Source organism: Ovis aries, chromosome 9 (assembly GCF_016772045.2).
Source record: "Ovis aries strain OAR_USU_Benz2616 breed Rambouillet chromosome 9, ARS-UI_Ramb_v3.0, whole genome shotgun sequence".
NCBI classification, from domain to species: domain Eukaryota; kingdom Metazoa; phylum Chordata; class Mammalia; order Artiodactyla; family Bovidae; genus Ovis; species Ovis aries.
In genome coordinates, this window is record NC_056062.1 from 3,383,979 (window position 1) to 3,397,480 (window position 13,502).

Here is a 13,502-nt window from a genome sequence, read left to right on the forward strand (position 1 = left end):
TGGTGATGGAAGCAAAGCCTGATGCTGTAAAGAGCAATACTGCATAGGAACCTGCAATGTTAGGTCCATGAATCAAGGCAAACAGGAAGTGGTCAACAGGAGATGGCAAGAGTGAACGTCAACATTTTAGGAATCAGCGAACTAAAATGGACTGGAATCGGTGAATTTAACTCAGATGACCATTATATCTACTACTGCGGGCAGGAATCCCTTAGAAGAAATGGAGTAGCCATCATAGTCAAGAGTCCAAAATGCAGTAGTTGGATGCAATCTCAAAAATGACAGAATGATCTCTGTTCATTTCTAAGGCAAACCATTCAATATCATGGTAATCCAAGTCTATGCCCCGACCAGTAATTGCACTCATCCCACACACTAGCAAAGTAATGCTCAAAATTCTCCAAGCCAGTACGTGAACCATGATGTTCAAGCTAGATTTATAAAAGGCAGAGGAACCAGAGATCAAATTGCCAGCATCCACTGGATCATCAAAAAAGCAAGAGAGTTCCAGAAAAACATCTATTTCTGCTTTACTGACTATGCAAGACTTTGACTGTGTGGATCACAACAAACTGTGGAAAATTCTTCAAGAGATGGGAATAACAGATCAGCTGACCTGCCTCCTGAGAAATCTGTATGCAGGTCAGGAAGCAACAGTTAGAACTGGACATCGAACAACCGACTGGTTCCAAATAGGAAAAGGAGTGTGTCAAGGCTGTATACCATCACCCTGCTTATTTAACTTCTATGCAGAGTACATCATGAGAAATGCTGGGCTGGATGAAGCACAAGCTACAATCAAGATCACTGGGAGAAATATCAATCACCTCAGATATGCAGATGACACCACCTTTATGGCAGAAAATGAAGAGGAACTAAAAGCCTCTTGATGAAAGTGAAAGAGGAGAGTGAAAAAGTTGGCTTAAAACTCAACATTCAGAAAACTAAGATCATGGCATCTGGTCCCATCACTTCATGGGAAATAGATGGGGAAACAATAAAAACTGTGACAGACTTTATTTTGGGGGCTCCAAAATCACTGCAGATGGTGACTGCAGCCAAGAAATTAAGACGGCTTGCTTCTTGGAAGAAAAGCTATGACCAACCTAGACAGCATGTTAAAAAGCAGAGATATTACTTTGCCAACAAAGGTCCATCTAGTCAAAGCTTTGGTTTTTCCAGTAGTCATGTATGGATGTGAGAGTTGGACTATAAAGAAAGCTGAGCACAGAAGAATTGCTGCTTTTGAACTGTGGTGTTGGAGAAGACTCTTGAGGGTCCCTTGGACTGCAAGGAGATCCAACCAGCCAATCCTAAAGGAAATCAACCCTGAATATTCATTGGAAGGACTGATGCTGAAGCTGAAACTCCAATACTTTAGCCACCTGATGCAAAGAACTGACTCACTGGAAAAGACCCTGATGCTGGGAAAGAGTGAAGGCGGGAAGAGAAGGGGACGGCAGAGCATGAGATGGCTGGATGGCATCACCAACTCTTTTAAGCATATTCAAAAGCAGAGATATTACTCTGCCAACAAAGTTTACCCAGAGGCCGAAAGGGGTGCACTCATCCCCATATCTGCCGCCTGTCCTCAGCTCTGTGCTTTCACATCCGCCCTTTCAAAGGTATCTGCTGAGCTGCATCTCACCTGCTGTGCCCAGGACTGGGGCTACAGGGCAAAACAAGACAGACAAGGTCCCTTCTGTCCCAGAGCTACAATCCAATCCCCGATTTCCCAATAATTACCCAAATAATGTTTAATTACAACTGTGGTGAGAGTAATAAAAAACTCAAGGTGCCTCTCACATGTATAAATGGAAGCCTAATCTAACCTGGGAAGATCAGAGAGAATCAATTCCCTTGAAGAGACACTTAAGCAGAACCTGGAAGACAGGTAAACTGACCAGATAAAAAATTGTCAGCTTCCTGGGCAAAAGAAAAGAGCGTATGCAAAGGCCCTGGACAGCACTCTAGGAGCTGTGAAGACAATCAAGGGACAAAAGCTAGGTGCCCGGAGAGCAGCAGCCAGCCATAAGTGGCCAGGGCGGCGCTGCTCACAGCACTGCTCCAGTGCACTGAGCACACTGTTCTGAAATAATGCATGTGCTGAAAGGACTCATGTGCAAAAATGCAGCGCCCACCAAACAAGCTCCTTCAGGATCTTACAGCAAGTTTAGTGCTCTAATCTGATACAGCGCTTAGCAGTGTGTCCTCGAGTCAAGACTATGAAGAAATGAGTGTTTGATCTGGGCCAAGAGTTTAACCTCTCCATACCAGGCAGTCTCTAGGGTTCAAGCATCTTCTGCTTCCAACCACCCCAAAACTTACAAGGCAAGAGATGCATTTTTCATACCGACCTATACATGCTCAGACTGACAGCTAGTATTTAGCGCAGACGATAAATACTTCAAACAGTGAAGAGTACACTTTAAGTCAGCAAGGGGATCTAAATCCTCCCTGCTCCATGAAGTGTCGCCAACTAGTCACTGACAGAACTGCTTTCAAAGTCCCGTGGAGAGCTCACTGAGGCCTCAGGGAGGAAGGGCGGCACCATCTGCTTGCTCTTACTCTCCGGTCGCTCAACAGACTCGCTAAGAGTAGGACCAAGAGCAGGAAACTGGCACCTATGCCATCCTTTGCTCCTTCCTCCCTTCCCAAATACTATCAAATCAGGAAGCACACACTGGTGACCCAGTAAGAAAATGTCAAAATCCAAGGGACAAACTTCTGCCAGTTGGTATAAGGCAACAGAACAGGGAAATCTCTAGCCCTAAAGTCTAGTTCTGGTACAAAGACCCATGGGGGGAGCATACTTTTTAAGAATGAAAATTAAGTTAACTAGGAAATAGCTTCAAAATACATGAAAAGTTTGATGCAGTTTGTTAGGCGGTGAAGAAAAAAAAAACATCAATACACATATACAGTATGGAGCCACTTACAATAACTGAGCTGTAAAAATAAGACCTTTAGCATGTCTTTTAAAAGCACATTTAACTGTAGAGCAATTATCCTCCAGGGGCTTCCCTGGCGGCTCAGTGGTAAAGAATCTGCCTGCCATTGCAGGAGACATGGGTTCCATCCCACGGTTGGGAAGATGCCCTGCAGAAGGAAATGGCAACCCACTCCAGTATTCTTGCCTGGGAAACCTCATGGAGAGAGGAGCCTGGCGGACTACAGTCCATGGGATCACAAAAGAAGTGGACACAACTTAGCAACAATAGCAGTTAAATAAAACAATTTTATCCTCGAATTTTTTTAAAAAGTACAATCAGAATTTCACTACCTACATTTACTACGTCAACTGGCACGCGCGTATCCGTGCCAAGTCGTTTCAGTCGTGTCTGACTCTTTGCAACCCTATGGACTGTAGCCCGCCAAGCATCTCTGTCCATGGGCTTCTCCAGACAAGAATACTGGAATGGGCTGCCAAGCCCTCCTCCAAGGGGATCCTTCTGACCCAGGAGTCGAACCCAGGTCTCTTATGTCTCCCTACACTGGCAGAATAGTTCTTTACCACTAGCGCCACGTGAGAAGCCCTGTCATCTGGTATACATAATAAATCCAATATCAAGAAATAAACCAAGATTTCTACTAAGAGAGCCCCTTAGATCATACCAAAGACTCAAAAACTTTACAAAATATATTTAATCATAGCAACTGCCTCACCATCTCAATTTTTTTCAATTATTACAACTATGAAATCAAGTTTCATTCAACCAATAAGTGCTTTGAACTATTTGCTTTTTTTTCCCCTTGAAGGACCAAGATGAAACAATGAAATAATTTAGAAGATCATCTTAACACGATCCTAGATTCAGTAGCATCAGGAAAAAGAGCTGACCTTTCTAAATCCTGACTGCGGCTCATGCCCTTCACACCAACCACATCCTTGAGCTCTCGGTACTCTCTTCAGTCCCACTTCCTCCACTTCTCAAAAACAAAACCACACACACAGGACCAAACAAAACCAAAATAAGAAAGACATCTATTCAACACATATCTACTGACCTCAGTGGCAATCCAACATGTGACGAATACTAATACTCCCTATTTCTCACGTCAGAAAAAGTAAAAGTTTTGTCCTAATGTGCGAAGTACCTGATTATATCCTTCTCCCACCTCAAAAGCCATAAACACAAATGTCAACGTGTGGTAAACAATGGCTTTCTCTAAACCTATAAATTATTTTAAGAAGCATTAGTGAAAATCTGACTTTACAAAGTACCTTTTGGCAGAAAGAAATCTGAACAAAAATTATTTTTGAGTGGTTTCTATAAAGAAAGAAAGGGAACTGCTAAAACTGTTATTCAATCTTTAATGAATAGATCTAACACTTACTAGCATCTCTAACTATATGATTAATTACTCAAAATGCATACAATCAAACTCATATACTGGCCTTTTAAAGGCCCATTTTCCAGGATTTCACTAGTGCAGTGATGAGTAATAGAGCCTCAATACAGAAAGGAATTCATTCTCCAAAAACCACACACGTAACCCGTATCAGGTAAACAAATACTAGAGCAATAATCGGGCGTGTGCGACTCTGCCTGAAAGGTTGGCCCCAAGTGACTTTACTATGATATTGAAAAGTGCTTCATCAACGGTCCGGTTCCAGTCCAGTCACATGACCTCCCAGTAGCCGGGGACCGTCACGGTAGTAAAGGAACCTGCCAATGGCGTGTGGCTGAGTCTTGTCAAGTATCACCTGCCCACTGAGACTTGACTCAACAGCGTTACAGAAGAACAGGAAAGCTTCAGGAAAAGTCGAGGTCAAACAATGCAGAACTCTTCAATCACCTTCCCAGAGACTGACTGCGGCTCCGGAGAACCATTGGTCTCTCACCAATTCACAAATAAGCCGGGTTTCATTTCCTACCCGTATGAGGGTTTAAAAAAAAAAAAAAAAACTCTTGAAACGTGTTTCCCGTGAGATTACTTATAAGACATTAAATATACATCAGTTCTCCAAAGCCGAAACATATAGGCTAAAAATAGAGTGTCTATTTCAAAGGCTGAGGCAGAAGCCCTCCAACTGAACAAACTAAAATTAGGTTCCTCTCATGTCTGGATCTGAAGAACACCCCTTCGACGTTCAAGAGACACACAGACCAGGGTTCACATATAGACTCCCGTGGACTAGCCGGTCGGAGAGAATCGAATTAAAACCTTCAGCAACACAGAAGCCCCGCGTCAAGAAGACTCACGTTACCGAAACCCCTTCTCATTCGGACCAAAATCCAGGCTGGAGCACAGCACGAACGCCCAGCTTCAAGCCCTTCCCCAGCTGCCTCGCTGAGCGCGCCCCGGGCGAGGACCGCCGGGAGGACCGCCGGGAGGACCACCCGAGGACCGCCCCGAGGACCGCCCCGAGGACCGGCCGCCGGCCAGGGGCTGCCGCGGCCGCCCAGCCCCGCAGCGCCCGGGCGGAGGACGCGGCCCGCCCGGCCGCCCCACCCGCCGCGGCACCTGCCGGGCGGCCCGCGCCGGCCCGGCGGGAGCAGGGGAGCCCGGAGCCCCGGCCCGAGGGTCGCGCCGCGCTACCTTTGGCCTCGCAGTCGGCGCAGTACTTGTTGTCCTCTTCCCTCAGCAGCTTGGACAGGATGAGCTGGTGCTGCTCGTTCAGCTTCTGCGCCTTCTCCCGGCACGAGCGCGTCGCCATCGCGGCGGGGTGGACGCGGGCAGCAGCCGGGCGGGACGGGCGGGGGGCCGCGCAGCTGGACGCGCCGGGGGCCGCCGGGGCCGCTCGTACTCGGCCGGGAAGCGGCGGCCGCGCCGGCTGGAGAAGGAGGGGCGGCGGCGGCGGCGGCGGAGGCGGCAGCGCCGACGTGTCCCGCCTCCTCGCCGGGCCGGCCCCGCACGCACCGCCGAGCCGGCGAGGGGGAGGGGCCGGGGCCAAGGCTTCCGGGCGGCGCCGCCGGAAGGAACGGGGGCTACGCGCCGCGCATGCGCTGGGTCTCCCGCGAGCCCAGCCCGCGGGGCGCTTCCGCTCCGGCCTGGCGCACAGGTGGTTCCGGAAAGGTGCCGCGCCTTACGCGCGTGTGGACTTCCGCGCTCTCTGCAGACGCTATCGTCGCTGGGGACCTCAAGTCTGACCCCGTAAAGGACGACCTTTCCGTGTGCTTCTTTGCCTTTGCACCTGCGGCACGACATTGGAAAGGAAGAAGTAATCGTAACTGGGCGGATTTTGTCATTCATTCAACGTTTCTTCACCGGCACGTTGGAAACACACTGAGCTTGAAGCTGGAGGCCCGTATGGGACCAAATAGGCAAAACTGCCTCTTCTGTTGTAGGGGATGTGACATGTGTTATTGAAGGCCGACGTCGGTTTGTGGCCACTGTGCGCCTTGAGCTATTAAGTCATCCAGTCCTTAACACAGCCGTGAATAGTGTTGTCCGCATCCTACACATGGGGACATCCTAGTTTCCCAGGTGGCTAAGACGGTAAAGAATCTTCTTGCAATGCAAGAGACACAGGTGTGGTCCCTGGGCTGGGAAGATCCCTTGGAGAAGGGAAAGGCTACCCACTCCAGTCTTCTTGCCAGGAGAATTCCGTGGACAGAGGAGCCTGGCGGGCTATAGTCCATGCGGTGGCAAGGAGTCAGACACGACTGAGCAGCTGACACACATATCCTACAGAAGAGGGCCATGTGGACTGTAGGAGTGAGAGGACTTGGCCCCACTGCTCCATGCAGGAGCTGAGATTCAGTCCCAGAGCTGTAAGGCCTCCCTCCCGTAAGGGTGAGAAGGACTGGGGCCCAGGAACAAAGGGCCCTAGGCCAGCTCGCTTTAAGGAGAAGCTGTATCACAATCACTTTTAATGCAAGAAGAATAGGGAAAGAAGACATTTTCTTAGAGCCCAGAGCTTCCCAATCCAGACCCGTGGATTTTGAACCCTGGGTGAAGGAGTCTGAATGTTTTGGTGTGGTGTGGCATACTAGCAATTTCTAACATGGGACTTAAGGAATCAGAACAAATATGGTCCAGGCCTGTGGTGGACGAATGCTGAGAAAGGTACTGGGCAGGAATCTGTGCATTTTGGGGCCAGTTCCTAGCCTAAGCCCTGCAGAGAGGTGACCCCCAACCCCAGGCTCACCTAGCCCCATTATTGCCACAGAAGAAAATGTTTTCGGAATTAAATTGAATGGTGATGGCAGTGCAGATGTTGAGTAAATGAACTAATTACAGCTTAAACTGCATGACTCTTACTAATAACTAGGAGGACATTAAAGTAAGTGCTAATAAGCCGGGAAAAAAAAGTCATGTGGGAGACAGAGCTAGGTGCCATTACCTTAAAGGCCGGCTTGATTTAGAGGGGCCAGGGAGGGGGATTCTAAGCAAGAGCAGCAGGCATAGAAACAGACTTCAAGTAGCTTGGAAAACAGACAGCAGGACAGGAGTGCTACTTAGGACAAGTGAGAGATGAGGCTGGATAAGTCAAGTGTAACAGGACTGAAGAAGGCTGGTGACACCAGACAAAGCAATCTGGCCTCGATGTAGTAGCTGATGATAGAAAACCTGTAGATTCTTCACTAGGAGAGTAGCACGGGGAACAGGTGTAAGGGGATGCTTTGGGAAAGTTGGTCCAGCAGTAATCAGTTAGCAAATATCATCTTTTAGTGTCTCCCTATCCCTGCCAGAAAAGATTCTTCCACTGCAAGGATTCAGAAAGAAAAAAACAAAAACACAGGCTCACCACCAAGAGACCATCTACGTAATGAGTTGAAGGGTCAAAGCAACGTCTATATTTAATATAATGTATGCCACATGTGTACTTTTAAATATTATAGTAGCCACATTTAAAAATAAAAAGAACAGGTGAAATTAATTTTAATAGTACATTTGATTTAACCCAGTGTATCCAAAACGTTATTTCGACATGTGAATAATTATAAAAGTTATTAGTGAGATATTTTTACGTTCTCTCTTTCATATTGTCTTTAAAAGCCAGTGTATATTCTACGCTTACAGCTTCTTTCACCTTGTACTAGCAGAACTTCGAGGGTTCAGTGGCCACTACACGACTGAATAGCCTGGGTCCACCTGGTCAGCTCAGAGGCATTAAGAACCTAAGTTCAAGTTGATTGTCTGCTACAGATGTAGTAAGAAGAACAGAAGAGACTGGTACCAAAAACAACATTTTGTGTTCACTCATCAACGTGTATTCAACAACTTTCTATTCAGTTCTCCAATAATGTGAAACTTACGGTCTATCCAGCGTGAGAGACAAACATATTAATAGAAAGATGAACAGACACATTGTAAAGTCTGCAGCAAATACAAAGTGCTCTGGGAGCCGAAGGAACAGAACAGCAATATAAGAATTGGAGAACTGGGGAAGGCTTCACCAAGTACGTGATGCTTAAACTTGGTTATAACAGATGTCGGAAGCTTTCAAGTGAATAGGGTAAGAGAGGAGCAGACAGAACAGTTTGAAACAAAATATGTACATACTTCTCAAAATGCATGGACTGTGCTGGAAGCAGTGGGCCTGGGAGGGACAGGAACCAGCATGTGCATGAAGAAGATGAACAGAGGAGAGGAAACAAGATGAAGAAGGACCAGGAGGCTAAAAGCTTTGTAGCCAAACTACATAGTTGGAATTTTTCCCTTTGGGCATAGAGAGCCGCCAGAAACGTTTACATGGAGAAAAGACCTGATTAGCTTTGTTTTCTGTAACTACAGCAGCAAGCTGGAGAAGGGGATGGGGGAAAATTTATCGTGAGAACAGACTACAGACAGCTTGTAAAAACAGTCCAGAGAAGATATGGTGAGAGCCTATTTTAAGCCAGTAGCATAGGGTTTGGGAGAGACGGAATCAAATGATGTTTTAAAATTAGAAGCAGCAAGATTTAGCAGCTGACTGTATGCAGGGGTTGAGAGGAAGGAGGTGAGAACAACAGGGAGGTTTCCAAATTGGGAGACAGGTAAACGGTGATGCCATTAAGCCAGATCAAAATAGAAGGGACAGCACAGATTTGGGGTCGGAGGAGAAACGGTGTTTGTTTGAGGGCGTGTTCAGTATAAGGTGTCCCCAGGTCTAATGGGACATCACATAGCTACTCCTAGAGCTCTTGTCTAGAGAGAATCTGGTGCTGGTCACTGGGAGTCCTCTGCATTTAAATGGTCATAGGAGCCATAGAGTGGGTGAGATTCCCTGGAGGAAAACATGTAGACAATCCCGAAGACAAAACTCTGGGGGTTGCCAGCCAAATGAGTGGACAGAGAAAGGTGACATGTGACCAGGAAGAGAACAGAGACCTTTCAAGGAGGGGTTTCTGAGAAGTAAGTGTGCGTAATCAGCTGCTCAGTTGTATCCAACTCTTTGCAACTCCATGGACTAGAAGAGTGAACAGCAATGCTAGCTGTTCTGGAAAAGTCATTTAGTTTTAGGCAACACACACAGCATGTAGTCACGGGTCCGTACTGTGCACTATTTTCCTGCATGACTGGCCCCTAGCCAGGAACAAGGGAAGAGGAATCATCTGCTGAGGTGCCCCAGGGCCTGTGATTGCGATTTAGATAAAATGTTGAGGGAGAGGTGGAGGTGGTTAGAAGAAAAAGATGATGTAGGTTCATGGGTAGGAAGCAGAGCTTGTGGGCAGGAGAGGGGAGGACAGGGAGGGAGGTGTCTGAGCTGCTTGGGAGAGGCCAGGTAGAGCAGCCCAGTGACCAAAGGCTCCCCAGGAACAGAGGCAATCAGGAGTCCTTAGGAAATGGATGCTGACAGCTAAAGAAGACAGGTCTGATGGCAGCTCCCAAGGAGGAGCAGGAACTGGTACTGATGAGTCTAGGATGTCATGGTGTCTATAGATGCTCGTGGCTGGGAGTGAGGTTGAAGGTTTGTTTCTGGAGATTCTTAGAGAAGGGAGGTCCCTTTAGGCTCTGAAATTCTGTTTCCAGTTGGGGAGAAAAAGATGAGAAACAGTTTAGAGAATTTGAACACAATGGAGCGAGTGTTCCACAGAGGACACCGTAAAAGAGAGACTGGGAGGGTGGGGAAGTGAGTCTGGGAGGAGCGACGTGGACAAGAGGGAGCTTGGGGGTGGAGGTGGCATGTCTGCTGAGAGCTGTGAAAACAAGGGTAAGAGCAGATGGAACCACTGGGTGTTGACAGTCCCTAAACAAGCTCAGAGGCAAATTCTACTGAACTCACTATTCATGTCAGAAAATGGCAGCCAGGATGGGCTAATTCATGCTGAGTAACAAACAACCCCTAAATCGTAATGATGTCAACCAGCATGGTGATGCTCTAGCATGTGCGTTGGCTTGGTAGGGACTCTGCTCCACACTCAAGGACCAGATAACTCTGTCATCCTTCAGGGAAAGGCAAGATGACAGCTGCCACAGGGCTTCCCTGGTGGCTCAGCAGTAAAGAATCTGCCTGCCAATGCAGGAGATTCGAGTTTGATCCCTGGGCTGGGAAGATCTCCTGGAGAAGGAAATGGCAACCCATTCTTGCCTGGAAAATCCCATGGATAGAGGAGCCTGCTGGGCTACAGTCCACGGGGTTGCAAAAAGTCAGATGCAACTGAGCGACTAAACAACGACAACAACAGCTGTCTTAAGGCTTCTCCCTAGGGATGCACACCTGCTCCCAGTCTCAACCCACTGGCTAGAGCAAGTGCATGACCCCTCCTAATACCAGGCGGACCAGCAGTGCAAGTCGACTGTGTACCTAGAAGGACAATTGAAATTCTTGCTGCCCATTCCAGAAACTGGGGCTCAGAGATGTGGAGTACTTTGTTGAAAGTTGTCTAGATATTTAGTAGCATAACTGACATTTGTGGTACATTTTTTGGCATCCAGGCCCTGCTCTTTTCATAAGCTGTGCTACCCGCTCAGGATGGAAAACCGTATAGAACAAGTTAGATCCAGCAATAACAAAAAATAAAGAGAAGCCAGGAGCGCTGAAGCCAGAGGCGCACACACACATACTCAGCAATACGTAAACATTCACAAGACAAACCACCACAAAGAGCAGAAACCCAGATTTTATTTTTGTTTTGTTTTCAGCCTTACACGCGTTCCATCAGCGTCTGTGTGCTTCCTGTAAACAGCCAACCTGGTGTGGGGCACTCTGCACTGACGATTAGGGACACGTGGACTCAACGGTGAGCAGGATGTTCTCTGTGTTGCAGGCGTGTGAACTCCAGATGCTTGCCCCCAACCTGCCTCCTGAATGTGTGGGTTTGAGTAAGTTTCTCAAGAGCCCACAACATCGCACTCTTCAATGTAGGGAAACATAAATTTCCAAAGTCTTTCTTTAAAATTGAAGTAGAGTTGATTTTCAATGTTGCGTTACTGTCAGGTGTATAGCAAAGTGATTCAGTCATATGCATATTCTTCTTCAAATTCTTTTCCCTTGTAGGTTATTATAGGATACTGAGTATAGTTCCCTGTGCTATACAGTAGATCCTTGTTGGTTATCTATTTTATATATGATAGTTTGTATATGTTAACCCCAAACTCCGAATTTATCCCTTCTAATTTTCTCCTTTGGTAACCAGAAGGTGGAGAAACATAACGTTTCAAGTAACTTTGAAAGATAAGAATCTGGGGTAGGGCTAGCTAGAGAGCTTCAGAATGGCAGTACACAGTTCCATACTTTGAATGGGTAACTAACGAGGACCTACTACATAGCGCAGGGAACACTGCTCAATATTATGTAACAACCTAAATGGGAAAAGAATTTGAAGAAGAATAGATGCATGTATAACTGAATCACTTTGCTGAACACCTGAAACTGAAACAGCATTGTTGATCAGTTACACTCTAATATATTGATAAAATAAAAATTTCAAATGTAAATTTCAAAAAATAAAGTAAAAACGGGGAATCTAATATACAAAATATGTCTGTATTTGCCATAATTCACTTCTGGTCTGGATCACGTTATATTCTATTGAGTCTTTTACCCTTTTCCCACTTAACATTACGTTTTACAGAGTTTCTGCTTGTCAACTTAGAACTGGACATGAAACAATGGACTGATTCAAAACTGGGAAAGGAGTATGTCAAGGCTGTATCTTGTCACCCTGCTTATTTAACTTCTAGCAGAGTACATTATGTGAAATGCCACAAGCTGGAATCAAGATTGCTGAGAGAAATATCAATAACCTCAGATATGCAGATGACACCACCCTTATGGCAGAAAGTGAAGAAGAACTAAAGAGCCTCTTGATCAAAGTGAAAGAGGAGAGTCAAAAAGCTGGCTTAAAAACTCAACATTCAAAAAACTAAGATCATGGCATCTGGTCCCATCACTTCATGGCAAATAGATGGGGAAACAATGGAAACAGTGACAGACTTTATTTTTTTGGACTCCAGAATCGCTGCAGATAGTGACTGCAGCCATAAAATTAAAAGATACTTGCTCCTTGGAAGAAAAACTATGACCAACCTAGACAGCATATTAAAAAGCAGAGACATTATTTTACCAACAAAGGTCTGTATAGTCAAAGCTATGGTTTTTCCAGTGGCCATGTATGGATGTGAGAGTTGGACCATAAAGAAGGCTGAGCGCTGAAGAATTGATGCTTTCAAATTGTGGTGCTGGAGAAGACTCTTCATTGAGAGTCCCTTGGACTGCAAGGAGATCAAACCAGTCCATCCTACAAGAAATTAACCCTGAATATTCATTGGAAGGACTGATGCTGAAGCCGAAGCTCCAATACTTTGGCCACCTAATGTGTAGAGCTGGTACATTGGAAAAGACCCTGATGCTGGGAAAGATTGAAGACAGCAGGAAAAGAGGATGAGATGGTTGGATGGCATCATCGACTCAGTGGACATAATTTTAAGCAAACTCTGGGAGATGAGGAAGGATAAGGAAGCCTGATGTGCTGCAGTCCATGGGGGCCGCAAAGAGTTGGACATGACTGAGCAACTGAACAACAACTTACAAAAATCTTGAGTAATCAGAAATGCATGGTCAATTTCAAGCCTTGAAACAATCACAACAGTGAAGCTCATCTGTAGTCAGATTTTCTGCTTTCACACAGGTAGCCTGGGCAGTGATGTGATACAACTCAGTCAGGCCAGTTATTTGAGGGAAGACTCAAAGATAATTGGCTAAAGGCTATGTCACCATAAGTAGGAGACACAGACACAAGCCAAAGGCTGTTTGTTCTGCCATTTTTCAAGTATACTGGGCATTTATTGACTTTGTCCTCCCAGAATCCAGCCCTGCCTCTGCCAGGAGAAACACCCCAGATTATCCTTGGGGCAATCACCCCCTTCATCTGTTGAATCCAGTTATGAAGGAGAGGCTGTCACCCAAGGTCCCTGTACCTCCGGGGGCATGTGACTGAATTAGGTCATTCAGACACTGTCCTCTTGGGAGTTGAGTGTGAGAGGAGCAACCCCAAAACAGAGACAGCTGGAGATGGCTCATCCCTGGAGATTTCTGTGCACCTATTTGATCCTGCACCCTGCATCCTCACAGCTGAACACCTGTCCTTTCTGGAGACTGACTCTGTAACCTTCCTGTGGGTTCCTTG

At 46.4% G+C, this 13,502-nt stretch overlaps 1 protein-coding gene across 4 annotated transcripts in view; it reads right to left on the minus strand.

Annotated features, from left to right (window-relative positions):
• The window catches only part of SMAP1 (small ArfGAP 1), a 187,415-nt gene extending 181,518 nt beyond the window's left edge, over nucleotides 1-5,897 (minus strand). For all 4 annotated transcript variants that reach the window (XM_027972798.2, XM_027972796.2, XM_027972797.2 and 1 more), the window contains exon 1: nucleotides 5,545-5,897. In XM_027972798.2, coding sequence (XP_027828599.2) covers nucleotides 5,545-5,662 — 118 coding nt within the window. In that variant the 5' untranslated portion in view covers nucleotides 5,663-5,897. The remainder of the gene's footprint in view (nucleotides 1-5,544) is intronic.
• Nucleotides 5,898-13,502: the final 7,605 nt, after the last annotated feature.